At 46.3% G+C, this 19,656-nt stretch overlaps 1 protein-coding gene across 4 annotated transcripts in view; it reads left to right on the forward strand.

Moving 5' to 3' along the window:
• LOC139570746 (KH domain-containing RNA-binding protein QKI-like) overlaps window positions 1-19,656 on the forward strand; it is a 105,665-nt gene that overhangs the window by 19,736 nt on the left and 66,273 nt on the right. For all 4 annotated transcript variants that reach the window (XR_011674156.1, XM_071392884.1, XM_071392886.1 and 1 more), the window contains exon 2: window positions 4,439-4,581. Coding sequence is in view for 3 of the 4 variants with exons in the window: in XM_071392884.1 (XP_071248985.1) it covers window positions 4,439-4,581 (143 nt within the window). In the remaining variant the exon portion in view is untranslated. The remainder of the gene's footprint in view (window positions 1-4,438; window positions 4,582-19,656) is intronic.

Here is a 19,656-nt window from a genome sequence, read left to right on the forward strand (position 1 = left end):
AAATGAGGAGGCATTTGTACCTCTGTGTGTGTGTGTGTGTGTGGGGGGGGGGGGTGTATCTATGTGAAGAAACCAATAAGTCATGGATGTTGTGAGCGTATCAGTGTATCTATGTGAAGAAACCAATAAGTCATGGGATGTTGTGAGCATATCAGTGTATCTATGTGAAGAAACCAATAAGTCATGGATGTTGTGAGCGTATCAGTGTATCTATGTGAAGAAACCAATAAGTCATGGGATGTTGTGAGCGTATCAGTGTATCTATGTGAAGAAACCAATAAGTCATGGATGTTGTGAGCGTATCAGTGTATCTATGTGAAGAAGGCATGGCAATATGGCAGGCAGCCATCTCCATTGTAATTCCATCTCTCCCTCCTCCTTGGTTTGCCCCTGAGAATTGCATCAGAGGATTCATCTGTAATAGAATTAGCCAGTGTGTGTGCCTCAGCAGCAGCTAGGGATGGGTATAGTTCATGTCTTTTATGAAACAAACAGAGTTGGTCGTTTTAATTATCCTTTCCATCTTATTATAAAGCTCTCTCTCTCTCTCTCTCTTACTCTATCTCTCTCTTTCTCGCACTTTCTCCATATCTCTCTCTCTTTCTCTCTCTCTCTCACTATCTCATTATATCTCCATCTCATTCTCTCTTCTCTCTCCCTATTCATCTCTCTTTCTCTCTTTTGTCTCTACCTAGCTTTTTACCTTCTCTCTCTCATTCCTCCACTCTCCCTCTCTCCTTTTTCTCCTCGGGGATAATATCCGTTCGTTTAAGAAATTGAGAGTTATTACCCCCTTCATTAAATGACAGAATGGATCTAAAGTCATTGACTGTGATTATCTGTCCTCCATCTCCCTGCTTGTCCTTTGCGGCGCACACAGACCAGGTGAATGACATATAGTTCCCACCGTTTGTTTCCGATGTGCCTATTTTTCTCCTGATCTTTTTCACAGTCTCTCTCTTTCTCCCTCTTTTTAATTGCTCAGTTTCTCCCTCCCTCCCTCTGCCTGTCTGTCTGTTTGACTGTCTGTCTGTTTCTGTCTCTACGTCTCTCTCTCTCTCTCTCTCTCTCTCTCTCTCTCTCTCTCTCTCTCTCTCTCTCTCTCTCTCTCTCTCTCTCTCTCTTCTCCCCTCTCTCTCTTCTCCCCTCTCTCAGTCAGCAGTACTACAGTATTGACTTTCTGGCATCTTTCTTTCTGCCACAGAGAGTTTCTGAAACGAGGCCCACAGGCCCAGCAGTTAGACGTGTTTATTGAGGTCATGCCAGAGGTTACATGACTCCCCAGTCTGCTGTCTATTGTGAGTTTCGGTATTGCTCTGTAGCCTTCAAGTAAGCTTCTCAAATTGCTGTATATGTCGGGTTTTTTTTATGCCTCCAACTGTTGTTGGCACCCAATTCCTTAAACGTGTGTGTGTGTGTGTGTGTGTGTGTGTGTGTGTGTGTGTGTGTGTGTGTGTGTGTGTGTGTGTGTGTGTGTGTGTGTGTGTGTGTGTGTGTGTGTGTGTGTGTGTGTGTGTGTGTGTGTGTGTGTGTGTGTGTGTGTGTGTGTGTGTGTGTGTGTGTGTAATAGACACCCAATTCCTTACACTTGTGTGTGTGTGTGTGCCATAGACACACAATTCCTTAAACGTGTGTGTGTGTGTGTGTGCCATAGACACCCAATTCCTTAAACGTGTGTGTGCCATAGACACCCAATTCCTTAAACGTGTGTGTGCCATAGACACCCAATTCCTTAAACGTGTGTGTGTGTGCCATAGACACCCAATTCCTTAAACGTGTCTGTGCCATAGACACCCAATTCCTTAAACATGTGTGTGTGTGCCATAGACACCCATTTCCTTAAACGTGTGTGTGCCATAGACACCCAATTTCTTAAACGTGTGTGTGTGCCATAGACACCCATTTCCTTAAACGTGTGTGTGCCATAGACACCCAATTCCTTAAACGTGTGTGTGTGTGCCATAGACACCCATTTCCTTAAACGTGTATGTGTGTGCCATAGACACCCAATTCCTTAAACGTGTGTGTGTGCCATAGACACCCATTTCCTTAAACATGTGTGTGTGTGCCATAGACACCCATTTCCTTAAACATGTGTGTGTGTGCCATAGACACCCAATTCCTTAAACGTGTGTGTGTGTGCCATAGACACCCATTTCCTTAAACATGTGTGTGTGTGCCATAGACACCCAATTCCTTAAACGTGTGTGTGTGTGCCATAGACACCCATTTCCTTAAACGTGTGTGTGTGCCATAGACACCCATTTCCTTAAACATGTGTGTGTGTGCCATAGACACCCAATTTCTTAAACGTGTGTGTGTGCCATAGACACCCATTTCCTTAAACGTGTGTGTGCCATAGACACCCAATTTCTTAAACGTGTGTGTGTGCCATATACACCCAATTCCTTAAACGTGTGTGTGTGTGCCATAGACACCCATTTCCTTAAACGTGTATGTGTGTGCCATAGACACCCAATTCCTTAAACGTGTGTGTGTGTGCCATAGACACCCAATTCCTTAAACGTGTGTGTGCATATTAGACACCCATTTCCTTAAACGTGTGTGTGTGTGTGCCATAGACACCCAATTCCTTAAACGTGTGTGTGTGTGCCATAGACACCCAATTCCTTAAACGTGTGTGTGTGTGCCGTAGACACCCATTTCCTTAAACGTGTGTGTGTGTGTATTTTTGGATTAACTGATGTGGTGGATTGAAGTTATCTAATCTAAAATATGTATGTGTGAGATTGCATACATGTATTTCTTTTCGGTAATAGGGTTCCAAATGGCAGGCTTGATAGGTGACAGCTATGATGACTTGGTATGCATTGTTTTGTTGTTGTTTTCATGCTTTTCTTGAACGTTTCACACTCGTTGTAGATGGATGGTGGTGGAAAGAGATACTCAATAATTAATTCGGAATCAAAGTCATTTCATACTATTTAGAGACGAAAGCCGCCCAGTGACGTTGCAACCATACATGCATTTTAAACCTGTTTGTGGCCAGCTGTCTTCCTGCAGCAGTGTATTCTTTCAGGCAGACTGTCAGAGATGTGTTGTTTATGCGTGTTTGCCCATGGTCTTCTCATCATAATGGCCTTTAATCTGTGACCAGAGGTGTGTAGGTGAGAGCAGATGTGGTAAGATCTTATGTCTGTAGACCAGTTGGAGGTGGCTATAGGAGTTGGCTATGGGAGTTGGCTATGGGAGGTGCTATGGGAGGTGGCTATAGGAGGTGGCTATAGGAGGTGGCTATAGGAGGTGGTTATGGGAGGTGGCTATAGGAGGTGGCTATAGGAGGTGGTTATGGGAGGTGGCTATAGGAGGTGGTTATGGGAGGTGGCTATAGGAGGTAGTTATGGGAGGTGGCTATAGGAGTTAGCTATGGGAGGTGGCTATAGGAGGTGGCTATGGGAGGTGGCTATGGGAGGTGGCTATGGGAGGTGGCTATAGGAGGTGGCTATAGGAGATGGCTATGGGAGGTGGCTATGGGAGGTGGCTATGGGAGGTGGCTATAGGAGTTAGCTATGGGAGGTGGCTATGGGAGGTGGCTATGGGAGGTGGCTATAGGAGGTGGCTATAGGAGGTGGCTATAGGAGATGGCTATGGGAGGTGGCTATGGGAGGTGGCTATGGGAGGTGGCTATAGGAGGTGGCTATAGGAGTTAGCTATGGGAGGTGGCTATAGGAGGTGGCTATAGGAGGTGGCTATGGGAGGTGGCTATGGTAGGTGGCTATGGGAGGTGGCTATGGGAGGTTGGCTATGGGAGGTGGCTATGGGAGGTGCTATGGGAGGTGGCTATAGGAGGTAGCTATGGGAGTTGGCTATGTGAGGTGGCTATGGGAGGTGGCTATAGGAGGTGGCTATAGGAGATGGCTATGGTAGGTGGCTATGGGAGGTGGCTATGGGAGGTTGGCTATGGGAGGTGGCTATGGGAGGTGCTATGGGAGGTGGCTATAGGAGGTAGCTATGGGAGGTGGCTATGTGAGGTGCTTGTCCCTATACCTCTCATACGGATGTCCTAAAACACTTGCATATTTCCTTGCTGCCACAGATGTTGTAGTTGTATGAGCGAGTCTATGCCACAGATGATGTCGTTGTGTAAGCGAGTCTATGCCACAGATGATGTAGTTGTATGAGCGAGTCTATGCCACAGATGATGTAGTTGTATGAGCGAGTCTATGCCACAGATTATATAGTTGTATGAGCGAGTCTATGCCACAGATGATGTAGTTGTATGAGCGAGTCTATGCCACAGATGATATAGTTGTATGAGCGGGTCTATGGCCCCGTTTTGGTCCTTCTTTGTTATGGTGTGACTGGTCTGCCTTGCACTGTGTTGCGGCGTCTGCGTGCCTACAACGGTGTTGTACAGTACCAACTTTGTTCTGACAATCATCTGACTGACGTGTTTGCTTCTCCTCCTGTCCGCCAGAGATCAGCCGGGTACGGAAGGACATGTACAACGACACGCTAAACGGCAGCACAGAGAAGCGGAGCAGTGAGCTCCCAGACGCAGTGGGCCCCATGGTGCAGCTCCAGGAGAAACTATTTGTGCCTGTGAAAGAGTACCCCGATGTGAGTACAATCTTTTGTCTGATTACACACACACACACACACACACACACACACACACACACACACACACACACACACACACACACACACACACACACACACACACACACACACACACACATACATACATACGAAGATACTCACACACGGGTATCTCCCCACTGCTGCTAGCAGGGAAATACACACACACACACACGCACAGGCACGCCTGAAGGACCACCACAAGTCTACGATGAAAAATGTATGTTTGCGTCAAGGCACTTTCCCTAGATGAATATGAACTGTGGGTTAACTGGGTGTGGCTGCATTCAGTATCAGCCTTATAGGATTACCAAGTTCTTACAAGTCCTGGTGATCAATGTCCAAGTTACTGGGTTAAGAGTTAACCCAATAACTGGGTTATTGGGTTAAGAGTTCTGGGTGCAATGGGATTCTGACTGGGCACCGTGTAAACCACGGCGGGGGGGGGCTACTGTTATTGGACTGATCCGTCCACATGTGAAGAATAGTCTCAGCTATTTATTGACATGGGGTTGCATAACAGCACTCAACCGGTACTCCCAGCACTACATTGTTGAAAGATACAGTTTATATCAACCCATAAAGTTGCGAAAGTTGCGTTCTGTTTCGGTACTTAATATATTATTTCTGAACTGCTGTGCTGTTTCTTTACCTCCGTAATACTAGTCATGTAAACGTGTCGTGTCAGGAGAAATTAAGAAACAACAGAAATGCATCAGGCAGTGGGCGCTAGGCGGAAGATTGCATCATCTACGCAAGTCCCCACATTGAACTTACCTCAACCACGCGTGCGCGCGTATGTTCTACCTCGCACCTGAAACTATCCGCCTCGTAGTTAACAAATCTTTTAAGCAATCGCCCTCAGATCGTGCTCGCCTTAAGCCTGGCCCAGGGGGAGCGAGCCGAGCTCCGAGCTGATTGATCCCAATTAACTTGTTCCTCTGAGTGGCTGATTGTTGCGTGGGCAGCATTAATGGAGTTGAGTCATCGGAGGTTTAAAAGCACAGCTCCAGTCCGGATTCGTCTACTGTATTTCTGCTGAGGTTTTAAGGCTTTTCAAAGGTTGTTTATGCCACCGTTTTTCACCTGGGGGAAAACAGTAATAGTTAAGTTAGTGTACACAGACCACCCATGATACAGACTGCCTCCTACTGACCACCTACTGGACAAAAACTGGTTGAATCAATCATTTCCACGTCATTTCAACCCCCTCCAAAAATTCAATGTGATGACATTGAATCAATGTGGAAAACGGATTGCATTTGCAAAAGTTATAAATGTAAGGGAATTTCGTCTGTTTTTCACCCAACGTTTAACCTAAATCCAACGACATGGTGAATTTGTTGGTTGATTTCACGATGAATTCCCGTTAGTTGACAACTCAACCAACTTTATATCAAAACTAGACGTTGACGTCTGTGCCCAGTGGATTTTGTACAGAACTGCCTTTTTTGTTGTTGTTGTTGTTACATGTTATGAATTCACAGTAGATTGGGAATATGGATGGCTATAGATGGTATGAGATAATAATGTGTCTCTGCAGTCTGTCTGCCTGTATTGGAGGTAGGTGGTGTGTGAAAATGTTGTCGATCTCTTGAGTCTCTCTCTCTCTTTCCCAGTCAGTGTGTCTTGGCTTGCTCTTCTAGTCTCCGGTAAAGGACAGCAGCAGCAGAGTGAGTGTCGATGCTGGTTGTCCTTGCTGCTCTGAAGGACCGGGAGGATCATTATTACTGAGGACTGGCTAGGCCACTCCAGGACCTTGAGATGCTTCTTACGGAGCCACTCCTTAGTTGCCCTGGCTGTGTGTTTCGGGTCGTTGTCATGCTGGAAGACCCAGCCACGACCCATCTTCAATGCTCTTACTGAGGGAAGGAGGTTGTTGGTCAAGATCTCGCGATACATGGCCCCATCCATCCTCCCTTCAATACGGTGCAGTCGTCCTGTCCCCTTTGCAGAAAAGCATCCCCAAAGAATGATGTTTCCACCTCCATGCTTCACGGTTGGGATGGTGTTCTTGGGGTTGTACTCATCCTTCTATTCCTCCAAACACGGCGAGTGGAGTTTAGAGCAAAAAGCTCTATTTTTGTCTCATCAGACCACATGACCTTCTCCCATTCCTCCTCTGGATCATCCAGATGGTCATTGGCAAACTTCAGACGGGCCTGGACATGCGCTGGCTTGAGCAGGGGGACCTTGCGTGCGCTGCAGGATTTTAATCCATGACGGCGTAGTGTGTTACTAATGGTTTTCTTTGAGACTGTGGTCCCAGCTCTCTTCAGGTCATTGACCAGGTCCTGCCGTGTAGTTCTGGGCTGATCCCTCACATTCCTCATGATCATTGATGCCCCACGAGGTGAGATCTTGCATGGAGCCCCAGACCGAGGGTGATTGACCGTCATCTTGAACTTCTTCCATTTTCTAATAATTGTGCCAACAGTTGTTGCCTTCTCACCAAGCTGCTTGGCTATTGTCCTGTAGCCCATCCCAGCCTTGTACAGGTCTACAATTTATCCCTGATGTCCTTACACAGCTCTCTGGTCTTGGCCATTGTGGAGAGGTTGGAGTCTGTTTGATTGAGTGTGTGGACAGGTGTCTTTTATACAGGTAACGAGTTCAAACAGGTGCAGTTAATACAGGTAATGAGTGGAGAACAGGAGGGCTTCTTAAAGAAAAACTAACAGGTCTGTGAGAGCCGGAATTCTTACTGGTTGGTAGGTGATCAAATACTTATGTCATGCAATAAAATGCAAATTAATTACTTAAAAATCATACAATGTGATTTTCTGGATTTTTGTTTTAGATTCCGTCTCTCACAGTTGAAGTGTACCTATGATAAAAATGACAGACCTCTACATGCTTTGTAAGTAGGAAAACCTGCAAAATCGGCAGTGTATCAAATACTTGTTCTCCCCACTGTATATATTTTATATATTTTTCTTCGCATTTCTTTTTATATATATTTTTTTTCTTCTTAAAAACTCAACTTCAAAACACTCTCCTGCAACCTACCTCACCAAATGTGGTGCGGATCTGTTTTTTTTCCTCAAAGGTATTATTCACCTCGTATCCGAAATCTACAACAGAAGCTAGCCAGAAGTTAGCCAGCTCACAAGCTAACGTGAGTAGTTCAGCTAACCACAGCTAGCGCTTATCAGCTATCCTTTAGCTCGGAAAACTATTGCCAGTTTTGTACAACGCGACTCAGACCAGAGCATACCAGACCTATTTTCTCTCCATATCCCCGGATTTTTACCGCAAGCTCTGGACATTTACACCTGGATCTTGCAGCTAACTAGCTGCTATCCGAGTGACTATTGGCTAACATCAATTCCGGAGCAAACACCAATTATCCCGGAGCTAGCCAGCTGAAGAGTTCCATCAGCCACTCCTGGGCTACAATCACCTATCCGGACCCGTTTTACTGCCGATGCGGAGCCCCACCGGGCCTTCACGACTGGGATACCGACGTTATCTGCCCGAGGGAGTTATTCAACTGGCCCCTCCATCGCGACGTAACCTGAACGCCCATATGCTAACTGCGGCCCGCTAATCATTAGCTGTCTTGAGCATACCGGCTGCTATCTGAACAGGTCTATCGAACAATCTTACGCCGCGGGCTAGCTTAGTGGAGGCCTCACTGCTCCATCTACGGCTGCCCCCTGGACACTATGATCACTTGGCTACATAGCTGATGCCTGCTTGACTGTCCATTAATTCACGGTACTCCATTCCGTTTATTTGTGTTTTATCTGTCGGCTCTGTGCTTTAACTCAGGATCTGTGTGTAGTTAATCCGACCCTCTCTGCCTAGCCGTCGCCATTTTTACCTGCTGTTGCTGTGTTAACTGACTAGCTGCTGTTATCTCACCTGTTGTTTTAGCTAGCTCTCCCAATCAAGACCTGCAATCACTTTATGCCTTATTGTATGTCTCCCTCAAATATCAATATGCCTTGCATACTGTTGTTCAGGCTAGTTATCATTGTTTTGGTTTGCAATGGACCCCGTAGTTCCACTCTCCGTACCTCTGATACCTCCTTTGTCCCACCCCCCACACATGCGGTGACCTCACCCATTGAGACCAGCATGTCCAGAGATACAACCTCTCTTATCATCACCCAGTGCCTGGGCTTGCCTCCGCTGTACCCGTGCCCCACCATACCCTGGTCTGCACATTATGCCCAGAATCTATTCTACCACGCCCATAAATCTGCTCCTTTTATTCCTTGTCCCCAATGCTCTAGGCGACCAGTTTTGATAGCCTTTAGCCGCACCCTCATCCTACTACTCCTCTGTTCCTCGGGTGATGTGGAGGTAAACCCAGGCCCTGCATGTCCCCAGTCACCCTCATTTGTTGACTTCTGTGATCGAAAAAGCCTTGGCCTCATGCATGTCAACATCAGAAGCCTCCTCCCTAAGTTTGCCTTACTCACCGCTTTAGCACACTCTGCCAACCCTGATGTCCTTGCCGTGTCCGAATCCTGGCTTAGGAAGGCCACCAAAAATTCTGAGATTTCCATACCCAACTATAACACTTTCCGTCAAGATAGAACTGCCAAAGGGGGAGGAGTTGCAATCTACTGCAGAGATAGCCTGCAAAGTTCTGTCATACTTTCCAGGTCTATGCCCAAACAGTTCGAACTTCTAATTTTAAAAATTAATCTCTCCAGAAATAAGTCTCTCACTGTTGCCGCCTGCTACCGACCCCCCTCAGCTCCCAGCTGTGCCCTGGACACCATCTGTGAATTGATCGCTCCCCATCTAGCTTCAGAGTTTGTTCTGTTAGGTGACCTAAACTGGGATATGCTTAACACCCCGGCAGTCCTACAATCTAAGCTTGATGCCCTCAATCTCACACAAATCATCAAGGAACCCACCAGGTACAACCCTAAATCCGTAAACATGGGCACCCTAATAGACATTATCCTGACCAACTTGCCCTCCAAATACACCTCTGCTGTCTTCAATCAAGATCTCAGCGATCACTGCCTCATTGCCTGTATCCGCCACGGGTCCGCGGCCAAACGACCACCCCTCATCACTGTCAAACGCTCCCTAAAACACTTCTGCGAGCAGGCCTTTCTAATCGACCTGGCCCGGGTACCCTGGAAGGATATTGACCTCATCCCGTCAGTTGAGGATGCCTGGTCATTCTTTAAAAGTTACTTCCTCACCATATTAGACAAGCATGCTCCGTTCAAGAAATGCAGAACCAAGAACAGATATAGCCCTTGGTTCACTCCAGACCTGACTGCCCTCGACCAGCACAAAAACATCCTGTGGCGAACTGCAATAGCATCGAAGAGCCCCCGCGATATGCAACTGTTCAGGGAAGTCAGGAACCAATACACGCAGTCAGTCAGGAAAGCAAAGGCCAGCTTTTTCAAGCAGAAATTTGCATCCTGTAGCTCTAACTCCAAAAAGTTCTGGGATACTGTAAAGTCCATGGAAAACAAGAGCACCTCCTCCCAGCTGCCCACTTCACTGAGGCTAGGTAACACGGTCACCACTGATAAGTCCATGATAATCGAAAACTTCAACAAACATTTCTCAATGGCTGGCCATGCCTTCCTCCTGGCGACTCCAACCTTGGCCAACAGCCCCGCCCCCCCGCTGCTACTCGCCCAAGCCTCCCCAGCTTCTCCTTTACCCATATCCAGATAGCAGATGTTCTGAAAGAGCTGGAAAACCTGGACCCATACAAATCAGCTGGGCTTGACAATCTGGACCCCCTATTTCTGAAACTGTCCGCCGCCATTGTCGCACCCCCTATTACCAGCCTGTTCAACCTCTCCTTCGTATCATCTGAGATCCCCAAGGATTGGAAAGCTGCCGCGGTCATCCCCCTCTTCAAAGGGGGAGACACCCTGGACCCAAACTGTTACAGACCTATATCCATCCTGCCCTGCCTATCTAAGGTCTTCGAAAGCCAAGTCAACAAACAGATCACTGACCATCTCGAATCCCACCGTACCTTCTCCGCTGTGCAATCCGGTTTCCGAGCCGGTCACGGGTGCACCTCAGCCACGCTCAAGGTACTAAACGATGTCATAACCGCCATCGATAAAAGACATTACTGTGCAGCCGTCTTCATCGACCTGGCCAAGGCTTTCGACTCTGTCAATCACCATATTCTTATCGGCAGACTCAGTAGCCTCGGTTTTTCTAATAACTGCCTTGCCTGGTTCACCAACTACTTTGCAGACAGAGTTCAGTGTGTCAAATCGGAGGGCATGTTGTCCGGTCCTCTGGCAGTCTCTATGGGGGTACCACAGGGTTCAATTCTCGGGCCGACTCTTTTCTCTGTATACATCAATGATGTTGCTCTTGCTGCGGGCGATTCCCTGATCCACCTCTATGCAGACGACACCATTCTGTATACTTCCGGCCCTTCCTTGGACACTGTGCTATCTAACCTCCAAACGAGCTTCAATGCCATACAACACTCCTTCCGTGGCCTCCAACTGCTCTTAAACGCTAGTAAAACCAAATGCATGCTTTTCAACCGTTCGCTGCCTGCACCCGCACGCCCGACTAGCATCACCACCCTGGACGGTTCCGACCTAGAATATGTGGACATCTATAAGTACCTAGGTGTCTGGCTAGACTGCAAACTCTCCTTCCAGACTCATATCAAACATCTCCAATCCAAAATCAAATCTAGAGTCGGCTTTCTATTCCGCAACAAAGCCTCCTTCACTCACGCCGCCAAACTTACCCTAGTAAAACTGACTATCCTACCGATCCTCGACTTCGGCGATGTCATCTACAAAATAGCCTCCAATACTCTACTCAGCAAACTGGATGCAGTTTATCACAGTGCCATCCGTTTTGTTACTAAAGCACCTTATACGACCCACCACTGCGACCTGTATGCCCTAGTCGGCTGGCCCTCGCTACATGTTCATCGTCAGACCCACTGGCTCCAGGTCATCTACAAGGCTACGCTAGGTAAAGTGCCGCCTTATCTCAGTTCACTGGTCACGATGGCTACACCCACCCGTAGCACGCGCTCCAGCAGGTGTATCTCACTGATCATCCCTAAAGCCAAAACCTCATTTGGACGCCTTTCCTTCCAGTTCTCTGCTGCCTGCGACTGGAACGAATTGCAAAAATCTCTGAAGTTGGAGACTTTTTTCTCCCTCAACAACTTTAAAAATCTGCTATCCGAGCAGCTAACCGATCGCTGCAGCTGTACATAGTCCATCTGTAAACTACCCACCCAATTTACCTACCTCACCCCCCATACTGCTTTTATTTATTTACTGTTCTGCTCTTTTGCACACCAGTATCTCTTCTTGCACATGATCATCTGATGATTTATCACTCCAGTGTTAATCTGCTAAATTGTAATTACTCGATTTATTGCCTACCTCATGCCTTTTGCACACATTGTATATAGATTCTCTTTTTTTTCCTACCATGTTATTGACTTGTTTATTGTTTACTCCATGTGTAACTCTGTGTTGTTGTCTGTTCACACTGCTATGCTTTATCTTGGCCAGGTCGCAGTTGCAAATGAGAACTTGTTCTCAACTAGCCTACCTGGTTAAATAAAGGTGAAATAAATAAATAAAAATAAAAAACATCGACGGGGCTGTAGTGGAGCAGGTCAAGAATTTCAAGTTCCTTGATGTTCACATCACCAACAAACTATCATGGTCCAAACACACCAAGACAGTTGTGAAGAGGGCACGACAATACCTTTTCCCCATCAGGAGACTGAAAAGATTTGGCATGGGTCCCTAGATCCTCAAAAAGTTCTACAGCTGCACAATCGAGAGCATCCTGACCGGTTGCATCACCGCCTGGTATGGCAACTGCTTGGCATCTGACCATAAGGCGCTACAGAGGGTAGTGCATACGGCCCAGTACATCACTGGGGCTAAGCTTCCTGCCATCCAGGACCTATATAATAGGCGCTGTCAGAGGAAAGCCCATAAAATTGTCAGACTCCAGTCACCCAAGTCATAGACTGTTTTCTCTGCTACCGCACGACAAGCGGTACCGAAGCGCCAAGTCTAGGACCAAAAGGCTCCTCAACAGCTTCTACCCCCAAGCCATAAGACTGCTGAACAATTAATCAAATGGCCACCAGACTATTTACATTGCCCCCCCCCCCCCTCCATTTGCTGCTACTCGCTGTTTATTGTCTATGCATAGTCACTTCACCCCTACCTACATGTACAAATTACCTTGACTAACCTGTACCCCTGCACACTGCATATGTGGGAACTCCTTCAAGACTGTTGGAAAAGCATTCCAGGTGAAGCTGGTTGAGAGAATGCCAAGAGTGTGCAAAGCTGTCATCAAGGCAAAGGGTGGCTATTTGAAGAATCTCTACATGATTCCATATGTGTTAATTCATAGTTTTGATGTCTTCACTATTGTTCTACAATGTAGAAAATAGTACAAATAAAGAAAAACCGGTGAATGAGTAGGCGTTCTAAAACTTTTGACCGGTAGTGTATTTTTTTTTAAATTACAGATGTACGGATCTCGGTGTCCACATATGTAGCTATGACCTTGGCAGTTGTCATGACAGCCCAGTAAGATGGAGTCGTAGCTTTATTTCTGCAGTACCAAGGCAAAGCAGCAGATATGCCACATCACTTCACAGTCTTTAAAAACAGCCATTTTCAACAAACTAGACTAGACAATAAAAATCTAAGTAATGAAAAAGTTAAAATAATACTTTTCATTGTCGTCGTCCCCCTCCCTTTTTGAACACTGCTGCTGCTCGCTGTTTATTATCTATGCATAGTCACTTCACCTCCACCTACATGTACAAATTACCTCAAATAACCTGTACCCCCGCACACTGACTCGGTACCGGTACCCCCTGTATATAGCCTCGTTATTGTTATTTTATTGTGTTACTTTGTATTATTTAAAAAAAAAAATGTTTATTTGGTCAATCATTTCTTAACTCTTCTTGAATTGCACTGTTTGTTAAGGGCTTGTAAGTAAGCATTTCACGGTAAAGTCTACACTTGTTGTATTCATTGCATGTGACAAATAAAGTTTGCTTTGATTTTGATTTGATTTTGACCTAGTTGAGAGGTGTGAGCAAAGCTTCTTCATTTTAACTCGGAATAAGGAGTACGGGAATATGACATTCTATCATTTGGAGAGTAGTGTTTTGGTTGAGGGTGCAGCACCTCTTTGCTAATTGCAGAGGACCCCTATGTAGGATATCATTAAGTTAAAACTATCAGCTTTATGGCTCATCATGGAACTGCTTCAGAAGCACTCCAATTCTAGCACCAGGTGGCATGGGAGGGGGTAGAGAGGGATGGTGCGTGCGTAAATGTAGGGGAGGGGGGTTACTGAGGGAACCCCATTACCTCCACCTGGGGGGTAATGGTTAAGGGCAGGCATGGGGTGCTACCCTGATGAGGGAGGAGGGTTAGAGGGAGTAATGGTGGGGTTTAAGGAGGGAGTGGAAGTGTCACAATCAAGGATAGGGTGGGAGAGGTGTTGATGTTTGTATTTATTATGGATCCCCATTAGCTGCTGCCAAGGCCGCATCTACTCTTCCTGGGGTCCAGCAAAATTAAGGCAATTATACATTTTAAAACAAATTAAAATGACAATATATTCATAACAGATTTCACAACGTAGTAAGTGTGTGCCCTTGATATGAGGGAACCTACCTCTTCAAAAAACATCTCAAATTGTGTGTGTGTGTGTGTGTGTGTGTGTGTGTGGGTGGGTGGGTGGGTGGGTGGGTGGGTGGGTGGGTGGGTGGGTGGGCGAGTTGATGATGAATGTGTGTGTGAGATGAGTTGGGGGAATTGGGGCAGGGGAGTCGTGGCCTGGTCTGTCTGATAAAGAGAGAAGACATCGTGTCTCACCCTCGTCTCTGAGACAGGAGAGCAGCAGCACGGAAATTAATTTCCCCCTTCAAACTCCTCGCAGCGCTGCTGCCACTGTTTTGGCAACCCACACCCATTCCAATTTGCTGAACAATGTTATTAGGCAATGAAAGACAGGAATCCAGGAGAGCATTGCCTCACACTGAGTTTTAGTTTTGGGTATTTGTGTGTGTGTGTGTGTGTGTGTGTGTGTGTGTGTGTGTGTGTGTGTGTGTGTGTGTGTGTGTGTGTGTGTGTGTGTGTGTGTGTGTGTGTGTGTGTGTGTGTGTGTGTGTGTGTGTGTGTGTGTGTGTGTGTGTTGAAAAAGAAAGGGGGAATAGTGTGGTTAATGGATTATTTTCTAGTGGACTATAAATACATTTCAGGAGTTTGTGGGGACAAAGCTTTTAATTGTGCTCAATACAACAGTGTGAGGTGGAGGGAGAGGGACAGGCAATGGAAATTAGCTGTTGTCATCAATCATTTGGCTGCTGCGTGTCCTTTTCTGGGTCATGCTCGTCCACAGCAGAGATGAGAGCGAGACCATCACTGATTTATTAATCATTAGAAGCATGTGTGGCTGGATTCATTCTCCCACAGTCCTCTCATTTGGCCTTGGCCATCCTTCACAAACCTCAAGGAGGGAGGGAGACAGGGAGGGAGGGAGACAGGGAGGGAGGGAGACGGGGAGGGAGAGAGACAGGGAGGGAGAGAGGGAGGGGGAGAGACAGGGAGGGAGAGAGGGAGGGAGAGAGGGAGGGGGGAGAGACAGGGAGGGAGAGAGGGAGGGGGAAGAGACAGGGAGGGAGAGAGGGAGGGGGGAGATACAGGGAGGGAGGGAGAGAGACAGGGAGGGAAGAATAGGGAGTGGAGATATGCAATTTGGAAGTCTGTGTGTGAAGTCTGTGTGTGTGTATGTGTGTGTGCGCGTGCTATGTATGTACTGTGTCTCCCTCCCTCCCTCTCCCTATTTGAAGAATAAGCACTCTAGCAGAGAGACAGCATTAGTGAATGTAATTTATCCATCACTCCAGGTGTCTTACTTTTAATTGAGTGACGCAGAGAGACCCAAGCTGGACTGGGACTGTAGATTGAGCGGCTGCTTTTTCCAGTGTTTTTTGTGTGGGGGGTGGGGTGTGGGCGTGTGTTGTCCCTGCGTAGTTGGTTTATGTGTGTGTGTGTGTGTGTGTGTGTGTGTGTGTGTGTGTGTGTTTGTCCGCACACTTGTTTGTGTGTGCGAGAGAGGGCTTGGAGGAGTGACCTTGACTTTAAGAGGTCAGTCCTCCCTCCCATCCCTGCTGCGTGAGGTCCACTTGAGGTGCAGAGAAGATTGAGAAGTGAGTAAAAGGGTGAGAGAGGAGGAGAGGAGGGAGGGCTGTCTGTGATTATGTGAACTATGCCGTATAAATTAGCCCCCTCATTATTGTGATGATAAGAAACCGAGCTAGACGCAGGGGAGAGAGGAAGGTGCCAGCAACACAGGCGTTGTGGGTCACACGCATGGCTAATGAAGGTTAATTAGGGTTCATTAGAACATTAGGACCGCGAAGCTGACACACAGCATCATCACCCGGGAGGGGATGAGGCTCACCTCATTCTGTCATCCAACACACACTGCTCAAACGGATGACGAAATGCCAATATGTCATTCTACTAAATCTATGGTTATGGGGAGGAAAATCCTTCGCTTATGAAGATTCAGTTAGAAGATTCGGTAACACTTTAGTTGGATAGTTCCATGTACAGTGAGGGCCAAAAGTATTTGGACAGTGACAAATGTTTTGTTGTTTTTGGATCTGTACTCCAGTTCTTTGGATTTGAAATGGTACAATGACTATGGGGTTAAAGTGCAGACTGTCAGCTTTCATTTTAGGGTATTTTCATCCATATCGGGTGAACCGTTTAGAAATTACAGCACTTTTTGTATATAGTGTCCCCATTGTAGGGGATCAAAAGTATTTGGACAAATTTACTTATGTGTATTAAAGTAGTCAAAAGTGTAGTATTTGGTCCCATATTCCAAGCACACAATGACTATATCAAGCGTGTAACTCTACACACTTGTTGGATGCAATTGGGGTTTTGTTTTGGTTGTGTTTCAGATTATTTTGTGCACAATAGAAATTAATGGTAAATAATGTAGTGTCATTTTGGAATCACTTTTATTGTAAATAGGAATAGAATATGTTTCTTAACACTTCTACGTTAATGTGGATGCTACTATGATTACGGATAATCATGAATGAATCGTGAATAATGATGAGTGAGTAAGTTAGAGACACAAAGATCAAACCCCCAAGACATGCTAACCTCTCGCCATTACAATAACAGGGGAGGTGAGCATTTTTGGCAGGGTATGATATTTATGCCTCTGTAACTTTCTCATTGAATGTTTTTCATAATTTATCTGCAGATAATCGCCAAAACGGAGCCTACCAGTATGCAAATGGAGGGGCCAAAAGAACGGCTCGCTCACCGATGCGATTCGGTTTCCGTTCACCGAAAATATCTGTTCAAAAAGAGTCGTTTGCCCATCACTAGGCTACACTGACAAGTCACTTTCACGGGAAAGGGGGATACAACCGAATGCATTCGTGTGAAAATATGTTTTCCGCGTTTAACCCCAACCCCTCTGAATCAGAGAGCTGCGGGGGGCTGCCTCAATCGACATCCAGGTCATCGGCGCCCGGGGAACAGTTCTTGTTGGGGGTTAACTTGTTCTGAAGCGCTACCGTGGGCATATAACTACGTCGTATGATTTATGGATCGCAAAGGAATATAGGAGATTGACTTTATTTCGGTCAGTTCGACACCTTTAATACACTAGTCAACGCAAGCTGTCAATCAAAGAACAGCAAATAGGCTATGCACCCTGACACTGTGACTGACTATAGGCCTACGAAACAGGCAAAACAAAAGAATAATTCACAACGAAGTGGATTTCAACTCGTCGTTACTGCTTACATTACACGGGGCGTGTAAATTCGCTCACGGGAGACGATGAAGCATCATGCTCTCCCTCCGTGGAAGAAATTCGACTGCAGCCAACCACAGCGCACAACGATAACACACGTACCGAGAGGCGGGACCGACAGCATTCTGACAAACCAGCAGTGTTTCCCTGTCATTGCTCGCTTTGTGATTGACAAGCGCCTGTCCTATCCGAAGATCACTAGACGATGCATATTGTTCATTCTAGCGGGAGAAGGGTATAAGGACTTTTCTGACCCGCGAATTGAAACGTTTAAGTGAAAAGAAGCCTAGTTTAATTAATGAACTGGGGGAAAAAGTAGCTTATGGAGAACCCTGTTTCATGTTCAAACACACTTAAAAGATATTTGAAAGGTCAATTATGATAAGGTCAATAATCACACGCGACATTCCCACACACACTCACCTCTTGAAAGAGCTATCTGGCCTTTCTTCCTGCACGCTCGCCCTCTGGTCCTCCGTAATAATGAAAACAAAAGACATCCTGCAGAAGGGAATTAGAGCAGAGTGCTATTAGAAGTCAGTAATTAATTTGCCTATTAAAGTAGCTCGTTTATCTTCATAAAACAATGAGATCAGTGTGAGTGTGTCCCGATTGGTCCAGCATGCTCTCGGTTTAAAATGGTCCTAATTACTTTCGGTTTTTATTGTAGTTGATGGAAAACATACTTAATCTCCACTGCCCAGATTGGATATATAGGGCGAGTCCTTTAAAAGCAGATATTAGACATTCCATTAGCTTCAATGGATTTTCTCACTCTCCACTTCCCTCTCTCTCTTAGTTTAGTGGGAGGAGTGGAGGTGGGTTGTGTCGTTGTTGGGGCCACTGACTCAATCTGTCTCTGTCCTGTTGGCCTCTCCAGCTGGCTGCTCTGATCAATACTATGGATGGGGGTTTGGATCCACCATTTTACTGCAATGATTTGAACTTACTCCATCCACCCGGTCCAGTGTCCACCCGTCCACCCTAGAAATGTCGGAAATTGTGCAGTTGGGCCGAGAGACTTGCTTTATAAATACATGGAGGGTGGACACACATAAATACAGTATGTGTTTGATCCCAGTGCACCTGCTGCGGCCCTGTGTTGGTCCTTTAAAAGGAAGAGAATGCCCAATGTGATCCTGAGTGAGCTGCAGCTGCCATGTGGATCACTCGACGTCTGACAGAAAAGGTTAAACACAGGAAGTTAAGGCTGGGACGATACCAGTATCGCAAGATATTTTTTTCCATGGCATAAATGAGAACACAAAGCAGACCAAACTCTTTGGTCCCTTAAAAACCTGCTGTGTGTCAAATATAGTGTCCTGTAACTTTGAAAATAAATAAATGTGACTATGGATGACGACATGTCTTCCTAAAGAAGTGAAATTGTGTGTTTTGTTTCCTTGCCACGATACTAACGAGTATTTGCGATACTGGTATCGTCCCGGCCCTCCTGGAAGAGGGACGTGAGGGGCAGGGGGGCACCCTCCACAAAGACTATTCCTGCCCGAAGCACACTAACCCTACCAATGCTGATAACCTCCACGCAAATCCCCTCTCTCACATTGCCAGTCACTCGCCCAGATTTCACCTGACAAGATGGGAGATGGGATTCTAATTCTGCCCTTTTTTATTCTCCTCGTCTCAAAACACATGCACGCGCAGGGAAAGCACACACACACAGACACAGATACTACTGTCCTCTCAAAACACACACACACACACACACAAACACTACTGTCCTCTCAAAACACACACAGCCTCACGATCCCCAATTCCCCACCTCAAAACTACTCGGAGGCATTCATCACTGCCAAATGCATCAAAGTATTGTACTTGGCATGATGGGTTAGGAGACTTGGAACACAAAGCTGGGCAGAGGAGGAGAGGAGAGAGGGATGCTCCTAAAGGAGGGATATCAACATGCAGGTGACAGAGGCAGACCGGAGGGAGACCAGAGGGGGTTGAGAAGTGTTGCTTCGAGTCCACCTTTCACCTTCATGCTGTCACTTGCACTTTTTGTTGCGCCGGGTTGTGTCACTATGAATAAGTCAGATGCTCTTTCATGACCCGTTTTATTTTTACGGAGGAGGGGATGTTTACATTTACATTTACATTTAAGTCATTTAGCAGACGCTCTTATCCAGAGCGACTTACAAATTGGTGCATTCACCTTATGATATCCAGTGGAACAACCACTTTACAATAGTGCATCTAACTCTTTTA

Source organism: Salvelinus alpinus, chromosome 3 (genome assembly GCF_045679555.1).
Source record: "Salvelinus alpinus chromosome 3, SLU_Salpinus.1, whole genome shotgun sequence".
NCBI lineage: Eukaryota > Metazoa > Chordata > Actinopteri > Salmoniformes > Salmonidae > Salvelinus > Salvelinus alpinus.